Source organism: Zootermopsis nevadensis, unplaced genomic scaffold (genome assembly GCF_977971745.1).
Source record: "Zootermopsis nevadensis isolate Lab colony 2312 unplaced genomic scaffold, Znev_1.0 Znev_ptg000001l, whole genome shotgun sequence".
Taxonomy (NCBI): domain Eukaryota; kingdom Metazoa; phylum Arthropoda; class Insecta; order Blattodea; family Termopsidae; genus Zootermopsis; species Zootermopsis nevadensis.
Genome location: NW_028259133.1, coordinates 17,700,800 through 17,720,365, shown reverse-complemented (window position 1 = coordinate 17,720,365; position 19,566 = coordinate 17,700,800). Strand labels below are relative to the sequence as shown.

General features: G+C 37.8%; 2 protein-coding genes and 1 non-coding gene across 6 annotated transcripts in view; 1 reads left to right on the top strand and 2 right to left on the bottom strand.

The window, feature by feature from the left end:
* LOC110830547 (spermine oxidase) overlaps nucleotides 1-11,402 on the top strand; it is a 241,955-nt gene extending 230,553 nt beyond the window's left edge. For 2 of the 4 annotated variants that reach the window (XM_087344969.1, XM_087344974.1), the window contains exons 3-6: nucleotides 5,060-6,083; nucleotides 8,420-8,618; nucleotides 9,169-9,289; nucleotides 10,950-11,402. In XM_087344969.1, the coding sequence (XP_087201095.1) occupies nucleotides 5,060-6,083; nucleotides 8,420-8,618; nucleotides 9,169-9,289; nucleotides 10,950-11,135 (1,530 nt within the window). In that variant the 3' untranslated portion in view covers nucleotides 11,136-11,402. Of the gene's footprint in view, nucleotides 1-2,958; nucleotides 3,182-3,345; nucleotides 3,516-5,059; nucleotides 6,084-8,419; nucleotides 8,619-9,168; nucleotides 9,290-10,949 lie in introns of those variants that run through there. The other 2 variants (XM_022065609.2, XM_087344965.1) reach the window with 2 other exon arrangements.
* A 3,703-nt stretch (nucleotides 11,403-15,105) lies between these two features.
* Nucleotides 15,106-19,053, bottom strand: LOC110830550 (salivary protein Tsal2A). Its single transcript, XM_022065614.2, has 2 exons — nucleotides 18,251-19,053; nucleotides 15,106-16,435 (listed from the first exon to the last, which is right to left on the bottom strand). Exons 1-2 carry the CDS (start codon nucleotides 18,330-18,332, stop codon nucleotides 15,279-15,281), a joined length of 1,239 nt encoding a protein of 412 aa, XP_021921306.1. The 5' UTR covers nucleotides 18,333-19,053; the 3' UTR covers nucleotides 15,106-15,278.
* TRNAI-AAU (transfer RNA isoleucine (anticodon AAU)) lies at nucleotides 19,053-19,126 on the bottom strand. Its single transcript has one exon. It is a non-coding gene; the product is annotated as a tRNA-Ile (tRNA).
* Between the last annotated feature and the right edge of the window lie 440 nt (nucleotides 19,127-19,566).

Below are 19,566 nucleotides of genomic sequence, written 5' to 3'. Positions count from 1 at the left end.
AGATGATCCAGAAGTGGTTTGCCATTGCCTTCTTCTGTGTGTGAATGGAGTAATTGTTGGGATGCCACGGAGGAAAACTCCGTGTTGCCTAGACCACGGCCTTGCCCAACACAAGTTATAAATTCGGGCACCGCCGGGAATCGAACCAGAGACCCCCAGGGTTACAAGGCCAGCAACGTAATTTAAATTACCTGCTTCAGAGGATCTTGGTCCTGTGTGTTCGTGAGGCAGCCTCAGGACACCCGCTGTGTTTTGTGAGTTTAGCAGAGTGTACATTACTGACGCGAAATGTTGCCATGGTTTTCCATGTGACGTATGCACAGTGCCATTCATCTCACTGAAGTCGAAAATAACCCCAGGATTGGGGTGGGGGTGGGGGGTGGAGTATGGCAAACGGACATGAAGCCTTGTGCAACAGCATCATATTTTTTCGAACTTAGGCCTGTCACCCCCACTTAGCTACATCAGCCGTACGTCGACAAGGTTTCTCTCCTCTCCATTTGATTTTATATGAACCAAAAATAATTTCGTTCGGAAGGACTTTGAAGAACCGTGGTATTTTTAAAAATGTAGTTCCTCGGCTTGGTGGAGGCTAATAAATCACGGCGGACTGATTGCCGGGGTTCGATTCTCAGCATGAACAGGTATTTTTCTCGTACTACTGCCGTCTCTGGTTCTTCGTGACTTATGAATGAAGTTTATCTATAAGTGGTTTCAAACTGACATGATTATGGTCACTCAGTTTGATAAATTTAGCTGCCTCCATATTTTGATTATACGTGACTATCGGAACGGTTGTACAGAATAGAGCAAGGCGAGGTTTTTCACAAACTCCGTACTCGCAGTAACCCTGTTTAAAATACGCGTTACATGAGCAACATGTTTCGATCTTGTTAACGAAAAAGATTTACTAAGATTTGCTGAACATGTCGTCCCTGAGTCGCCCATTTCCTTTCCGCCATGATAGAAATTTATAGAAAGTGCAATCAAATTATGTCACACAGACGCCTTGTCCTTGGTGGACTCCGGGAATGTATTGCTACCATGGCAGGCGCCGTGCGTGGTCATCCGAGACAGAAGACGGAAAGCAGTTTTTGAAAAATATTGACGAAAAATAAAATAAAAATGAAATGGAGAGGAGTTGATAAGAAAATAGTAAAGAAAAGAAGAATGTACGAACTGCAATATTTTTATTCATGGCTACCCGTGTAATGCCCTATGCACTTGTAGGTACAAGCTCCCTTCATCTTTAGTCACGGACATGGAGGCAGAATGCTCCTCCGAAATGTTGGTGTGTGTATATATATATAAGTCCACAGGGCGTTGCGGTCCAGAAGACCAACATCGACATACGAAGCCACCGTAAGAATCTCAAATCTCATACGTACCTGCGTTCAACGCAAACTGACACGGACAAATGTTCATTCCCTTGGTATTACATTACAATCGTATTTTATAGTAGTCTGTTCTGACACTAGTAGACAAAGGCTTACACAGGAGGCATATAATGACAGGATAGTTATGTTGAAACTCACTGCTACTAAATAATAAACCTCGCTGTAGGTAGTGTAGGCGTATTCCCTACGGAAGTAAATCAGTGCAGCCATTGAAGGTTCTGACCTGCCAGTAGCCCGAGAGTGATAAATATTTAAGCTTATTTCCAGTAACAAAAGTTGTTATGACTTGGGTTCGAGTCCCACGTAATACATGAATGTTCATTTTGTTCACATTACGTACCCTTATGTAGGTCTACAATGAACACCCACACAAGTCAATTGAATAAAAATTTACTTGGATATTATCCATCGTCTAGTAAATATAAAACGTAAAACGACGTTTCGGAGATGGGACTCTATCTCCGGAGATAGGGATTAGCTCTATCTAGCGGGCCCAACTGTGTAGGAACCTGAAGACGGAGATAGAGTCCCATTTCCGAAACGTCGTTTTACGTTTTATATTTACTAGACGATGGATAATATCCAAGTAAATTTTTATTCAATTGACTCTTCACCATCGTCAAGAAGTTTTAGATTTGATACCCACACAAGTGTTGTGAGGGAAACGTTCTCGATATCACATACTTTTAAACAGTGTGTTAGTTTTTATATGTGGCACGTCTTAAACCGCAGTATTTCGGAAACGACCGAGGAGCGGTGTCATCGGAGGGGACCATTATACGAGCTAGTTTCCGGCTATGGACTGATCCGATTGATCCTTCGGATTACGTTCTCCTTGCGGGTGAAGACGGACACAAAGCCAATATCCAAAACGTCGCGTTTATAGAATAAACCTGTACGATGGATTAAGTTCCTACAATCTAATGATGATTCACCTTCGCCAAAGACATTTACAAATTAACGTTAAGTTGGGATTTTTAACGCAGAATGTTGAAGTGAGTATAGGATCAAACCCTTCACCGCTTAAGGACTTCCACATAACATTCCAGCACTTCTCCAGAACTTCTCCAGGATTTCACCAGTACTTCTCGATGTCCAAAGAATTTCCTCATAACCTATCCAGGACTTCTCCGGCACTACACTAGGAATTATCCAGGATTTCTCCAGGACGTTTCCAGGACTTCCCCATCACCACCCGATAAACACGCTAAAAATTCTCCCGGACAAGACATAACCCATTATATAACAAAAAAACCTTTTCAAACCTAACCTATAAACCTACCCCACCTAACCTAACTAAACCTAACCTAACTTAACCTAACCCAAAACGAAACCTAACCCAATATAACTTATCCCAATCAACCTAAACGAATCCAAAAAATTATAGGGGGTTCTACAGCTCTGCAGCTCTTATGGACGAGCCGCCACTGATTGTTTTACGATGTCAGTTGGATATATAATTGCAATGGTCAGTGGAAATTTATACTACCCTGCCATCTTTTGACTGATGTCTAAATTCCCTGTAGTAGTTTACATTTTACCAGAATAGATGGCAGTATAAATGGGTTTTTTTTTAATGGTGTTATGTCAGCTGATCGTAATAAAAGTAAATATGGCTTCGGCATCAGAAAACGTTTCAAGCAATCGATGCAAAATTTTAATAATTGGTGCTGGAATGGCCGGCCTCTCAGCGGCCAGTCACCTAGTTAAAAATGGTGTTACAGATTTTAAAATACTAGAAGCAAAGAATAGGATCGGGGGAAGAATAGTGTCCATAAATACAGGTAGACATAACCTCACCAATGTTTTTATTTTGTTTATGATGCTACCGGCAGTTCATTGCTGTTTAACAAATTTTGCAGTATTATCAGCATCATCTTTATGAAACGTGAAGTATCATCAGCATAGTTTTAATCATAGTACGCTTATTCTTAAACTTGCATTGCAGGTAACCATAAAGTTGAACTGGGAGCAAATTGGATTCATGGTGTTCTGGGAAATCCCATGTATGAAATAGCGATGGCAAATGGTTTAATTGATATAGTACATGTTCCCAAACCACATAAAGTAGTAGCTGCTACAGAAGATGGAAAACAAATACCATTTCAAGTTTTGCAGGTTAGCCGTTTGGTATAACATTCGTTTGTCATATGATGTGTTTCACAGTCAGCATTCTTCAACATTTGTGTTTTGATGGAAGTATTCTTGCTATAAAAATAACCTTGGTTATTAATGAAAGAGGAAAAGAAATTCCTGATTAAATTTTTACATTTAATTTGGAGTAAATATTGTAGTAGAATTTGGTTGAACTCATATCACTTTCATCCCCTCAATTGTGTTTCATATGAATATTATCTGGACATACCGTGCAGGACCTGAACAAACAAACCAAAAATATATCTGGAACCTGTGACTGCCAGCTCTGTTGCAAGGCAGGACCTTGTTACAATTCACTCACAGTTAACACGTAAGATTTTATGCCCTCTTATTTACAGTTATGAATTACTGAGTATCTGGAAATACAACTTTTATATTACAGTTTATTTTTCTTTATTATCACTGTATATGGTATGGTCTGTCTTGGCATCTTTGGTGATGTCCTGTTGCATTTCAATGGAGTGTTGCTTTGTGGGTACTTAAGAAATTATCTTTTTCTAGAATTTTAAAGATGGTATTGCATTTGTATATTAAAATTTTTATTTACCACTGTAGTCTTTAACCTCATAGCTTCCTTTACTTGAAATCAAAATTTTTAAGTTAGTTTAAGATGGCAAGTTAGGCTGAAATAATTGTTGTATTTCATAGTCTTCAGTTATTTATTTAAGTACAATTTCTTTTCTTTAAACCACACTTATACCAGTTATCCACAGCCTTTCTAATATAATCTTCAAGGATTTTTTTCAATGTTTATCCTAAGTATGCATAACTTCTTTGATGTTTTAGTTCCTTGAAAACAGAATGAAGATCTTTGTAAGCCATAACCTCAAACTTCAATTGATGAAGTGTTCCACTAGTCTGAGAAGCAACATTGTTATTGATCATGAGGATTCTTTCAACTGTGTTTGGCTCAAATTGCAGAGCATATAGCTATTTTGTGTTTGTTGCCCATAGCTTCTTTTGGTGATAATTGGTATGTCCGCTGTTAACTCCAAACCTTCCAAATTAACATAAATGTTGAAGGAGGTGTTTGAGTCAAATTCTAGAGCCAAGTATTCTGTGTGGCATTTATCACTCCCTTCAGCATCTTAACCATAGAAGTGGCAGTGCAGAACAATAAAATGGAAAGTTGGGGAAACTTATTGGTAAAAAAAATGAAGCTCCCATTACTCTGTTGATAAATTGTCAGTTTCTGCATCTAGGGTTAAAATGGGCCACAGTCATGCTCTACCCAATTTCTTTCTTTCATCGGTCATCAGTTTCATGCAGTTTGCAACAAAATTTAAGTCACGGTATAAAATAAGTATATGAGTTATTTTAACTTTAATATTCATAATAGACTCTTTGTAAATAATTTATCACAATTTTCTTCTTATTTTTTCTTGAACTGTTATTAATTATGCTTAAAAACCTGTATTCTTCAACTCTCTCCCAAAAACTGGCCTTTCTGCCTTTTCTCGGGATGATTTTACACTTCTGTTACTGAATCTAATATTTTGTTCTAGGAGATATATGAGGCATATGTTTGCTTTCTTCGGCGTTGTGAAGAATACTTCTTGTGCCATTACCAACCCCCAACTGGAATTAACAGTGTTGGTGAGCACATATCTCTTGAAACTGCGTTGTATCTTGAGGGATCGTCCAATGATGAGGAACGAAATTTACGACAGCTCATATTCGATTGTTTATTGAAACGTGAAACATGCATCACAGGCTGCCATAGTATGAATGAGATAGACTTATTGGAACTGGGAAGTTATACAGAACTCCAAGGTGGTAATATTGTCCTTCCATCTGGGTACAGCAGTATCCTTGAACCTGTATCTAGACAAATCCCACAGGGAAACATCTGTAAGAGACGAGTCGTCACAACAATACAGTGGCATTACGCAGGTGAATACAGGTCAGCCGACATCACAAGTCCTGGTGGGGACTCTGGAATTGACATCCTTGCCAATGGTGACCCTGGGAATGACTCTGATGATTCAGACAGAACAGTAACCGGTGAGCAACCAAGGAGACCATCAGAAGCATCTAGTCGTGGTGGTAGTAGTGAAAAAGAATTTCAGTCTGCTGTTTCAGAAGATGAGAAGAACTCATGTTTGAATTTAAATCAATGTGAAGAAAGTTGTGGAGAAATGTTAAATGTGAACAGTGAAAATAAAGGAATAAACACGAGTGAAGGTTGTGAAGGTTCATCAGCATCTTTCTGTCAGAGGCATCAAAATGGTAGTAGTGGATCATCGAAGTCTAAGTCCGTTGAACTCGTGCCAAATGTGGAAGTTATTTGTGAAGATGGTTCTCGTTACTATGCAGATTACGTGATCTGCACCTTTCCCCTCGGAGTATTGAAGGAGAAAGCTTCATCTCTCTTTTCACCTTCCTTGCCTCAGTACAAACTTGACTCCATTAACAGGCTTCTCTTTGGCACAGTAGACAAAATCTTGTTGGAATATGATAGACCATTTCTGAATCCAGATATCTCAGAAGTGATGTTACTCTGGGAAGCAGATGTAGAGGCTGCTACAGGTGAGTAAATCTCAGATGGTGTGCGATATTTTCAACAAGCATGGCCATTATATCCATATTTTGATTCATAGTTCCAGTAATGCAGAAAAGAAAATGCCATTGACATATATTGTACTTCTGAAATAATAATCCTTTGTGGGAAGGAATAAAAACATGGTTACAGCAAAAACTTTGCACAGCTGTTTTCCTTAAATTGCTTCCATGTTAACAAAGAAGGGCTGATCAGTGTTCATGCAGTCAAAGGCGTGCGTGGGTCTTGGCTTCTTAATCACTGGAATCATGTGTTTGAATCCTGCTTGAGTTGTAGATGTGTGTTTGCATTTTTTGTGTTGTGCTGTCCTGCGTAGGTAGAGGCCTTGTGACATGCCGACATCTTTATCCAAGGAGCCCTACAAAATGTCAAGAATGGTTAAAAATGCTGGCAGAAGAAATTCACAGAAAATCAGAAGGCTCATAGTGAGCTGTACCATCCATCTATCTAGTAGTAGTGAATCTGTAGGATGCCAGACTTATAGTAACATTTTTATTTAAGTTTTGAGTTGTGCCTCTTTCATACTAATAAAGTTGCTTGAATTTCAATGGCTTCAATTTAATTTTGTGTTAACAAAGTGGCAAGTTCAGTGGATGGCAGTGAGAAGAATGGTGTTAACACCCATTACTATTATTACAGTCTATAAAGAGTACCTGAGAATGTCGGAGTTGATGTATTACTTGTGCGGTGGAATTAAAGATACAGAAAGAGTCCACCTGTCCAGGGAAGCAGTATTAGGAAAAATGCGACTTGAAATCATATTGTATTGATGGGTTTTTTGTTGTTGTTGTTTTTATTTGTTACCAGTGGTATCTAGGAAACACTTATCTAAGCATCTAGAAACCTGCTGTTCTGACTGCCATAATTCTCAGAATGGTGAAATAATGTATGCGTTGTGTACAGTTTGTTTTGTTTGTTCATGTCATTGAGATAATTGAAAGAATTTGTTGAGATTATTTTATCATGGTGCTTAGCATGTCAGCATTCAATAGAGCCATCATCCATTTATGTCTAGATAGAAATAAATGAACTGCAACCTTTAAAATGTGGCATGACACAAAAGTGGTAATCTGCAATCCCACATTCTTCACATCTTGAATGTAATACTCCAGTTTGATGTTCTGTTGTTTATCAACTTTCTGAATCTTGTCTGCTGGTACCATATTTGTAATTCTCAGTATGGAAGAGATGTTTTATACAGAATTTATAAATAATTTAATGTCACATCACATATAAAATTTTACTGTTATGGGTCATTCTTCTTCTTTTTCTATGGATCTCTGGTCCATATTCAGTCCATGGCCTCCTCAATTCTCCTCTTCCATACTGTCTTCTGTTAGGTCCGTCTGTCCGAGGCTTTGATCGAGGTTTCGAAACATCTTCATTTTTACGGTGCAAGGTTGTTAGCCTTGCAACCAACCCCCAACCTGGAGGACCAGGGGCTTTTAGTGGGCTTCCCACCTCTGAAGTTTGCACAGTAACCACATTGGTATTGTTGATGGTAGAAAATTAATTGGAGTTGTATGAAATAACATGGCATCTGTTCAAAAGCGTGGAGTAGGTGTGTCATAATTCTAGTGAAAATTTGCTGTGCACATAAGAAATGGGATATTGTCATTACATTTTGACTGTACTTTGCTTGATGACTAAAAATAATGAAGTTGACTGTGGGATTTGTTAGATATGTCTGTGAGTGAGATTAATTACATTCCAACAATTTTTTTAATGAAGATAAGATTGCGTATGCATTTTGAATATCTTTTAATTTAAAATCAGTAGTTAGAGATGCGGTAGCCTGAGATTCACATATATGCTAAAGATAGTAGTTGAGGATAAATGTAATGATGATAAAAGGATGGAAATATGGAATTTGCAGTGAAGTTGAGAGCAGATTAAATTTAAGGATTGTTTGCTATCTTTCAGTCCAAAATCTTGTGTCTACTCATCCTCTGCCTGAAAGCTTAAGGATTAATTTTGCTAGGTGGACACTCGGTCTTCCAGTCTGTAAGAACAACATATATTGAGGGTTCAGAGAATAAAGTGCTGAGGAAAACATGAATCTGAGAGAGATAAATAAATGGGAAAGTGGAGGAAGTTACATAATGTATAGACTCATTTGTACTCTGCACAAAACATTATTGGGGCAATTAAACCAAAACAAAATTTTTGTCAGAAAACCCGAAGTGAAGAGACCACTTTGGAGAACTAAGCATACTTGGTAATGCAAATAGCCTAAGGTTCCTCTATGTTTTTATTCATTCTTTATTTAATGTAATGCAGTACTGACAAACATTTCTGTTTCCAGGTGACCTGAGTGAAACTTGGTACCGCAAAATCTACTCCTTCTCCAAAGTGTCTGAGACGCTGCTTCTTGGCTGGATCTCAGGTCAGGAAGCTGAATACATGGAGACATTGTCCCATGACCAAGTGGCTGACACATGCACAACCATCCTCAGGAAGTTCCTTAGTGATCCCTTCGTGCCAAAACCAAAACTTTGCATTTGGTAAGCCATCCAATTGTATATTATTGCCAACACAACAAAAGGATATTTCATTGGTATTCTTGAGATATTCTGTGATAATTTGCATGGGTATCCCACCAAAGTGACTTGGTTCATCATATGAACCGCCTCTGTGGAATAGAGTCCTGTTTTGACATGAAATTCTCTACCTTTGAGGCACCCTGATGATTCATTACCATGTTCACAAGAGTATGCTATAGGTCCCTATCCTGAGGCAGATTAATCCAATCCACAGCCATGCACCCTATCGGAAACCGACATTATCAAATTTCACTTTGATTGAAATATGTTAATGTTTATGTTTCTTTTTCTCTGTCTGCTAAATCTGTTGTATAACACGTTCCGTTATTGTTGTACCACGTAGAACTATAACATTGAAATGATTGTCTTACAAGTGACCATTTCTCATTGTCTCCCAATCACAGTGTAGTATGCACTTTTTAATCTCAACTGTCGTTGCTAAATTCCCAGCACATTGTAGTTTCCTATTACTACATCACTTATACTTGTCTCCATTTCTGTTTACGTGAAGTACAAGTTGGCATACACAGCCATACACAAGAGGTTCATATACTGCCATGGCTGTTGGCGCCAGTCAGCTTGATATTGAGAACTTGGCACAACCCCTGTACTCCAGTCCACAGCAGAAGAAGGTAAGGTTTCTAGTACCATTTTAGTTCAGGATGTTTGGCATATTTGCCATCCAACCTCCTAATACAAGTAAGATAAATAGAGAATGCGTTTGTAGCCATGTGAAGTGTTCATCTTTTCTGTATCTGCTACTAAGATTGGTATTCTAAACTAATGCTCAGAAAAAATACAGAACAGTATTTTCGCCTGTTATTTTTAACTAGTGCGAAATATGGCCTCTTACGTTGAGGGAAGAACATAAATTACAGATGGCAGGAAAATAATTTGACCTGTAATGTATGAAGTATGTGGACAGTGTATGATTTTGCATATTGAAGAACTTCCTCTGATATTCGAGTCTCCAACTGTTAGGAAATTGATTTCAGTAGAACATGATCATGACCTGGGCGTGTAGCTAGGGTGGGGAGACAAGAAATATATGAAGCTTTCTGTCTTCTGGGTTGTTGCGCTGTGTAGTCTGGTCGATGTTAACCAACGTTTTTCAGAGGTCATACTGCCTCTGTCATCAGGGCGATGAATATTCAAAATTTCAGTCTAAAAATTTCCGAGTTTTTTGACTGAAATTTTGAATTTGGCATTTTTGAATTTTGTTTTTGTTTTTGTTTTTGTTTTTGTGAGCTTTTTGGTCATTTTCATACATTTTTTGATTCTTCGAAAAATTTGATTAATCTTCAAAATTCATCGCCCTGATGACGGAGGCAGTATGACCTCTGAAACCAAGAAGGAGCTGGGAGGATAACATTAACACTGACATAAATCAGTTGGCACCTAACGAAGTTCTCTGTTTTCTTCTGTAATTAATTTTGATGGTATATCTAATGTGCAAATATCATAAACTGACTGACTAACTAAAATCCACTACTAATACCAAAGTCGACCATCGAACATGATCTGGAACTACTTCCACTCGCCTCCCATTTACATAAAACATCTTTCTAAAGTTAATACTGTCTATTCTATTTTTGTATTTGTTTACATGTTTATTTAATGATACTGTCAGTATCTCAAACTGTGTAGTGTTGAATGATGAATAATTAGTAAGTAATGAATCGGAAAGGTTTGGAAGGAAACGATTGTGGACTTATGTGAGGTACTATTATGGTTGTTTCCTAGAGGAATTGAGGAGTCCCACAAAATTCTTCAGTCAGGATTGCCAGTCTATGGACTGAGATTTCAACCTTAGATATGAAACGGGAATGCTAACCACTCAGCCACAAACTAGTAATTGTATTGCTTTGGTCGTTTAGGCGTGAATATGCTAGCAATATATCGTGCATTTCTGATAGCTTGTTACTGGTTGCTTTGGTGTAAATCCTGCTTAAAAATAAGGGAATGTATTCATTTAGCTTCAGAAGTAAATGAGAAAGACGTGCACTTAAGGTACCTCTGGTTTCTACAAATAATAGCTGTGTGGGTGTAGAATAATGCATATTTGTAGGTGTTCGTGACAAAGCGTGATGTAGAACAAGTTCAGACTATGAATTTATGACAAATGGACATGCATGAGTACTGCTTTGGCATTCAGTTATAGTAAATGTCAGTCAATATGCGTGCAGTGATTTAATTCACTCCGTTGTTCTTGCGAGTGATTTGGATTTGTCATACAGCAGATTCTCTCGCTTGCTCTGATATCCCCTCCATACAGTAACATTGCATTTACAGCCGGTTTTGCTGTTCGCTGGTGAACACACGCACAGCAGCTTCTACTCCACAGTACATGGAGCATATCTCACTGGTCGCAGTGCAGCGCAATTGCTTCTCGGCTCTGACTCACCACAGGAACGTGTGCTGGAGTGTGAGGGTACCAGTGACCTGAGTTCGTGGATTCAGGGCATTTCACTGGATTAAACATCTGGACATGAAATGAGATGTGCCATAATTGGCTACTTCATCTTATGAGGTGGTGTAATGTGAGAATATCAGTGATTAAGTCTCCGTGGTTTTATACAGTTCATCTGACTGTCTTACTCAACTAGAGTCAAGTATTTTTATTACTAGAGGCCACATATCAACTTGATACACATATATTTTCTTCTTTTTCCGGTTTAACAATGTTTGTACACTTTCCGGTACGCTTTACGGGTCCCCAGCTTTTTAGTTGGCTTGATCTATGGACATTCGGTACGACTCCTTGGACGAGTGATCGGCCCGTCGCAAGGCCTCTACCTGTACACATTACAGCACAACACAGAAAAACATTCATGGCTTGAATGGGATTCGAACCCACGGTCCCAGGAACCAAGCGGCACAAGGCCCACGCCTCAGACCGCGCGGCCACTGCAGACCCCACACATAAATTTTGAGAAAGAAAATGTAAAGATTTTATGGCATTTGAAGTTTTCAGGATGATCACTTTTCATTGTGTCATCTTTTTAACATAGCATCATGTCAAGGAATGAAAGTACTGTTGATGTTCAGAAGAACCTGCTGTCTTTGTATTCAGGGTTGATCCCTAAGTACTATTTTTATTTGTTGTCACTGTGCTATGCCCAGAAGATGAACCAGTTGTATTTCGGACATTGATCTATCAAAAATAAGTACCAAGTGACCTCTAGAAGAAACAGTGAAATTGCTGAACAATGGAGTAATTGATGTACAGGTGTCAGAAACCACAGGGGACTTATTCTTGTGTGTCTCTCTGTAACTAAGGTTGTGAAGCTAAGAAATAAAGTTATGATGAAATGACGAGGGCTAAAATTGCCTTTGACGGCAAAGTGCCGTGCTTCATGTTTACAGTGACTTAGACTGGCTACAAGAAATTTACTTTGATGTGTTTTAGCCAGCTAGTTCTCTGATGACTTAAAACTGGCAAACTGATTAATCTGTAGTGATGTAATTAACTTTTTTACTGTTAAACATCCATATTTTTTATGTTAATGGAATTTGCTGGAACACGCTGCTGTTTTCATAGTCACTTAATGTTGACACAGCTGGGATTTCCTTAAATTTAATTTTTGGTGCCAGTCAATGTTAGATGCATGGTACTATTAGAATTTAAAGTAACTTATTTAGATATTTGTATTGAATTTTTATTATTATGATTCATAGAGTAAAATTATGTAAATGACTATATTTTAAATGAGCTTGTTAGTCATAAAGGAAGAAAGTGTAATCAGAAGCATGAAATATTCGACAAATCAGTAGTATTATGTTAAAAATCTACTCTGTTATTAGAAGAGTTGAAATTGCAGTACTTAGCATTTATCTCTGTGAAGTTATGTCAGACAAAGTAATTTAATATTTTGTCAAGAATAGACTTTCTTAATTTACGAAACACCAAATGGAAGGTAACATTAGCGCACATAATGGTTTGTTTTGTATCAAATTCATAACACAGTATTATCCTGTATAACAGCGTTTCTCAACCTATGGTGGTACGCGACCCAATATTGAGTGGTACATGAACTAAGTAAGAAAATCGAAAACATAAATAACAGTTTTCCTTGAATGCATTTTATTTGTGGTACATTTAATGTGTTCAGTTAGAATTAGTGGTATGCCAGCGAAGAAGCTTGAGAAAACCTTGCTGTAGATATTCAAATTTATTTTTTATCTACATACACTTAGAATAACTGTTAGATTTTCTTCTTCTGTTTCTTCATCATCTTCAGTTCGTGGTCTAGGCATCAAGCCTGTTCTGATTTACAATTCTTATTTAAATATAATTATTAAAAATTAAATTAAATTTAAAATTAAAATATTTTTAAAAAGAGTTACACATCGTTATAACATTTTTAAATCCACAGTAATGGAAGCAGTCCGTTAATTTTAGATGGTACTAGACTTAAATTATTGTGTTTGCTGTTCGAGACAGCGTACTTTCTAAAATGTCACATACTTCTTTCATTATTTAGAGCATGTCTGCATGGATTATAAAGTAAAATAAGATTTTATTTATTGATGATTCTTTGGTTATTTAACAGTACCTTTTCCGCTGTATGGATTATGTATCATGCATAGGGAACGTGAAAAGTACATACAAAATTTTGGTTGGAAAGTCTGATGGGAAGGGATGATCCAGAAGATGTAGGCACAGATGGGATGATAATATTAAAATGCATCTTAGGGAAATAGGTTGAGAAGGGTTGTGAATTGGATTCATCTACCTCACAAAAGGGACTGGGGGTGGGCTCTTATGAACTCGGTAATGAACCTTCAGTTTTCATAGTTTTTATCAGTCTCTGCAGGCAAATGCCAAAATAGGACCTTGATTAGGTCATAGTTGCTTCCTTCCATATCCTTTCAAGTTATTTATTCATTAATAATTATATGATTTGACTTTTCAGTTTGAATTGCTAATAACATCATTAAACGAACAGCAAATAAGTAGATATAAAAATGTTTAAAAATATAAAATGACCTTCTGTTATTCGCGTTTGTAGCTCTCTGCACTAATCCATAAAAAAACACCTTTCTCCAGTCTGCTCTCATCATCGCCCCAGAAAATGTCCTCTGAAAGCGATGTAATTTGTGAAATCTTTCTTGTTTCTCTTGAATTCTTGCTTTTTAAAGTACCTTATTTCTTTTACCAGCATTTTTAGGCATTTTATCCTTACGCTTGTTACAGTATTCATTTTGTGGTGCTGATTGATAATAAGGATGTCTCAATGAAATATTAATGTCAGAATATCTTTCTGTATAACACACAGTGTTTATGATCGACTGTCAGATTTAGACTTTCAAAGTAAGAATTTTATATAACAGAGTAAAGTTCACACCAGAAATGTAGCAAGCGACCTGCATTTTTTGAAATACCTGTGTTATATATTCCAACATATAAAGCAATGCTGCCAACTAGAAAAAACATGTGATAATCGCTTCTTAATTTCTAGTCATACATATTGATGATCATTTTCGTAAGATTATTTTGTTTTCAAGTTATAGTATTGTCTGTAATGACCAAAGTGTTTTATTTAGTAAATTAAAAATATACTGTTATTGAATGTAATTACTTGAATACATGTGTATTAATTGTAATAACCTTGATCGTTGTCATATTAATTAAGTATTGTAAAATATATACTGTAAAATACACTTTTACTTTGCAGTTTACATTTCAGTGGAATGAATACTAAGCTTGCTTCGTTTGTCTGTATGCACGAAATTACTCGAGAACGGATAAACTGATTTTGATTGAATTTTATATTGGAGAATTTTAAGACAAATTGTCAAGCCATTTAAAATATAATTTTGATTGAACATATTTAAACCTGTTTGAGCTCGTCTGTAGAAACACCTGTTAAGTATCTTACATATAAATTTGAAATTGTGGGTTTGTTTGTTTGTTGAATTTGTTTATGTTTGTATGTTCGTTCATAGCTCGAGCAGGTATAAACCAACTTCACCAAACTTGGCATACTTATTACTTGGATCCAGGAAGCAAACATAAGGTGGTCAGAACTCCAGGTAAAAATGTCTTGAGTTCAGTTCCTGGTGAGGGCATTTACTGTACTGTATCTGAATGAATATTTGAAATTTTAGGAAACATATTGTATGTAGCGTTGAGTCGTGGGATGAAGATAGGTGTAGACTGGTGGTTGGTAGAATTTCCGCTAATGCTACCAGACTCCACGGCGTTACAGCCCAGAAGACAGCCATCTTCTTACGCATTGCCATGACAACCTCAAATCCTACTGAGTAATGATTATGATTGATGAATTGGAAATTATGCGTAGTAAGCAACTGCGATCGGTACTTTTGTCGGTGCACACTTAGCAGTTATTGATATCGTACCAGTGACTTTATTAAAAACTAGAGCTTTGTACAAATATTGAAAAGACATGATTATGCAGAACAGTAAAAATTAAAAGTTTCCATATTATGCTAGTATTGTAGTTTCAAGTATATTTATATAAGTCATGTACATTTTCTTGAATAATTATACTTCCCATATAAATCCATAATTTTACAGAAATTTCAGAACATTCAGTCATTCGTTCTGCTTATTTATTGCCATCGGCTCTGTGAACAGTTCCTGCTTCCGTTCACTGATTAAGTTAATAGACTGCTTACTGTTAACTCTGGGAGTGTATTAACAGTGGATCTAAAATCATTAACTTCACAACAGTATGAATATCCTTTCTTAACATTTTTCTCATCCCACTGAAGCCAAGAAATGTTTGAGCAAACATTAGTACAAATCACGTAATTTTCCTCTGGATTAGGTTCGTACGGGTTGTTGACACCCACGAAAACAACGCCAGCTTGGGTCTTGGGATTATAAACTGCTTTCCAGAATAGTTTTGGTACAGGAATACCATTGTTATTGTTGTTGTCAACATACAAATACAACTCTTTTTCGATCCCGTTAATATCCGGCAACGTTAAGACGCCGTGCGTTCCAGTGTACACGTCGAGAGTAAGTTTATTCTTGTCAGCATAAGTCCTTACACTCATCTCAAGTGAATTCCAGTTATCTCCATTGAAAGTTTGCCACTGTGGGGCGACATTTACAAAATGGAAAGTTGCTCTGTGTTGGGAACCATAGACAAAATCAGCTTTTGCTGTATAGTGACCCCTAGCGAGATAATAATCGGTCGTGTCAGAAATGTACGTGTTACCCAGCTGTGTTGAGCCAAGGATATTACTGATTGTCTGCCGTTGCGTGTTTTTGGTGTAGAGGTTGTCTACTGGGATTCCAGGGTAGAAGTCGTCTTCTAAGAAACTCGGCCGTGGAAATCCAATCTGGTAACCGCCAATACCAGATACCAGCGTGAATTTGCTGTACAGGGTATTAAGTACGTTATCATCAAAACAGATATCTATGGTTTTATAAAAGTCGGACTCAACCTCAAACCCGATCTCTATATGGCTTTTGGTACCATCATGACATGTGCTGCCAGATCTTCTGGCAGTGTGGTAAGGGTAACTTCTACATGCAAAGTCTGAGAAGCTGTAAGGAATTGAATTAATGTAAAATGTAGTGCCAGAGCTGCATGTTGCAAGTGCAATCCTTGTGCCAAAACCTGCAAATGCCAAATAATTATTGGTGCCAGGGCAGGCTAAGAGCACGTCTTGTCCAACACCGAATGTAACGATGTCGTCACCATCATCTGGCACGAAGAATCCGTTCCCATCCTTACTGCCTCCTGGGATTAGAAGCAGTGGTTGTGGTTCGGGCAGGTCACTGTTTATTCCGATACTGCATCCTGCAATTAACGCATTATATTTCCATGTGGCCAGCAAAATGTGTAAAACATTTCTATGGGAGCATTTAAGATGGTGACGACGCCGACGATAAAAAGGACTTCTCGGAAAAACATTTGATACTGCGGTTGATTGTAACAGGATTACGATGGATATATATAATAATTTGTACTCAAATATTATTAGGGTAATCAAATCGATGATGAGATGGGCTGAACATATGGTATTAATGGAGCAGCCCTCCTCAGAGTTGCCATAGTTGTAAAAGATCCGGGGTCAAGGATGCTTGAAAGTTTCAAGCTTTTATGGAGAATTTGGATTCCATTTCTAGGATATCGTAACATGTAGATGTAGCCTGTTATTGCCGACGTTTCAAAGGTCTTTATTATGTCTGTCCCCAAAGCGAAGTGGCTGTCCTGAGATTCTTGTCAGTACCAGTACAGGTTCGTGGATAATGTTTCGTTCGAACAAATCAGTTTATGGTTTTATTGGGACTGGAAGTTTTAGGTGTTGCTTTAATATTAATGTATTACTTTTTATATCAGTGGTGCCCCTTTGTTGTCCGTCTTGTTACGAATTCGGTCACAAACTGCCATAAGAAAGGGTGGGACAAATTAAGGTTTTTACAACAGTTAGAACATAATGAACAGGGGATTAGAAGAAACAGATTATTTTTTAAAGATTCAAATGGCGTACGAAGTGTGTTAAAGATGTTGCTATTTTCGGGACTTCGACGCTGGTGGGAGAATATGAAACGCATTTTGCGTAAATAGATATTGTCACATTTGTTTAGGTGACTGAGGAAAACTACAGATATTCTCAGTAATGACACACTGCCTCCATATTAATTCGATCTTGTGATGTAGACTCCACCATGTTCGGTGATGAAAATGGCGGAGATTTGGAGGCGGAATTCGCCTTAGGCCACAAGGTAAATGCGTTAGGGTTCCGATGAAGACGGCTCGAGAGCTATTTAATGTTGAAGCTTATATAAAATTTGAGGTTTTCACAGCGGTGAGTATGAAGATTTCTGTCTTCTGGGTTGTTGCGTGGTGTAGTCTGGTAGATGTTTACCAACGTTTCAGAGGTCCTTGCTGTCTCCGTCATCAGGGCGCCCTGATGACTGAGGCAGTATGACCTCTGAAACGTTGGTAAACATCGACCAGACTACATGGCGCAACAACCCAGAAGACAGAAATCTTCATCGCCCTGATGATGGAGGCAGTATGACCTCTGAAACGTTGGTTAACATCGACCAGACTACACAGCGCAACAACCCAGAAGACAGAAATCTTCATACTCATCGCCCTGATGATGGAGGCAGTATGACCTCTGAAACGTTGGTTAACATCGATCATACTACACAGCGCAACAACCCAGAAGACAGAAATCTTCATACTCATCGCCCTGATGACGGAGGCAGTATGACCTCCGAAACGTTGGTTAACATCGACCAGACTACACAGCGCAACAACCCAGAAGACAGAAATCTTCATACTCTGATGACGGAGGCAGTATGACCTCCGAAACGTTGGTTAACATCGACCAGACTACACAGAGCAACAACCCAGAAGACAGAAATCTTCAAGCTTATATAAGTTGAAGATATACAAATCTTTGGTTGGAGATGTGAGGATGATATTAAAATAAATCTTAAGGTGGAGGGTGGACTACGTTCGTCTGTGTAGGGATAGAGACCACTGTGAACACTGTAATGAACTTTAGTGTTCCGTAAAAGGCGGGAAGTGTCTTCACTAATCGACAAGGGACAAACAGCATGTTAAGAAGGAATCTGTTTTTTCGAGTTAGCTACTCACCTGCTTTGATGGATTTAGCGTGGTTGACTCTGAGGCAAGCGAAAAACGATATAAGTCCCAAAACAGTTACAGTAGTCTTCATTGTACTGGTCGTCGTCGCTGATTCAAGCGTCTCAGGCTCCGTGCTTTGAACAGTTGTGGAGTTACTGCTGTGTCGTCCAATTTGTTCCACTTTTCATGTTTATATATATAGGCTGATTTCAGATTCTGATTAGATTGTGGTCATAAGCAGGACACACAAAAAGTACAATTTTTTAGGCCTGCTTATAAGAGGCCAAAGCTAGCTGATACATAAATTTAAGACGTTTCTCGATAACCTATTATTGTGTGTGTATCAGTGGGATTAGTTTATAATCCCTTGTATTGGACGATTGATTTAACAATCTGGAATAAGTGACAGGTTCATACTACATGGATTATACTGAATAAAGTTAAAGTTAAAGTAGACTACGTCACAGCGGAGGACTGGTATCAAGATCTAGATCTCAGAACACATCCAAAGAGCAACTAGCTGATGCCGGGAACAATTGGATATCCCGAAAAATTCTATAAGTTCGTATCCCGCGAAAATTGTTTTGACTCTAGCTCTCCCAAAATTATTTGCTAGAAAAAGCTTTTTCTTGCCGCACAATAGGCCCAGTTCAAATGTAAGAGGATTATGCAAACTAACATGTTCTTGGCAAGTGACTATTGAATAGAAAAACTTATGAAATTTGCTGTGCCAGTTGCTTGCAACAGGTTAAGAGAAATAAATCTGGTTATACGAGCTGGTGAAGAAGAAGAAGAAGAAAGAAAAAAAACATGGCCCGTGGGGGGATCGAACCCACGACCTTCGCGTTATTAGCACGACGCTCTAACCAACTGAGCTAACGGGCCAGTTGAGATTTCGTCCTGTGCACATTTGTGATTTGCTCGTAGAGGTCATGTACGTAATCCACAGGAAAAGTTTTTAATTTAATATCAAGTATAGATATTTAAATTTGATAGAGAAAATTGTGTTCAGTTCTTACTTTGTACTTGTTAGATTACCCTAATAATGGCGCAGAACTGTAGTACATCTTTCTTCCTATATATACTACGTTTTATAATGCCTTCGTTCACAGAAACTTCCATCAATTGCTTATTATAACACTGCATTTATTAATACCACTGTAATTTTCATATTCTTTTGTTAGAAGTCAAATGGTTTTGAACAGCGGAACAATATGCCTTTGCACAACAACGCGATTTTATCGTCGTAGGCCTACTTCTACAACATTTTTATTTACTTCATCAATATATTATTTTGTGATTATTTGCCCTTAATGAACATGTGT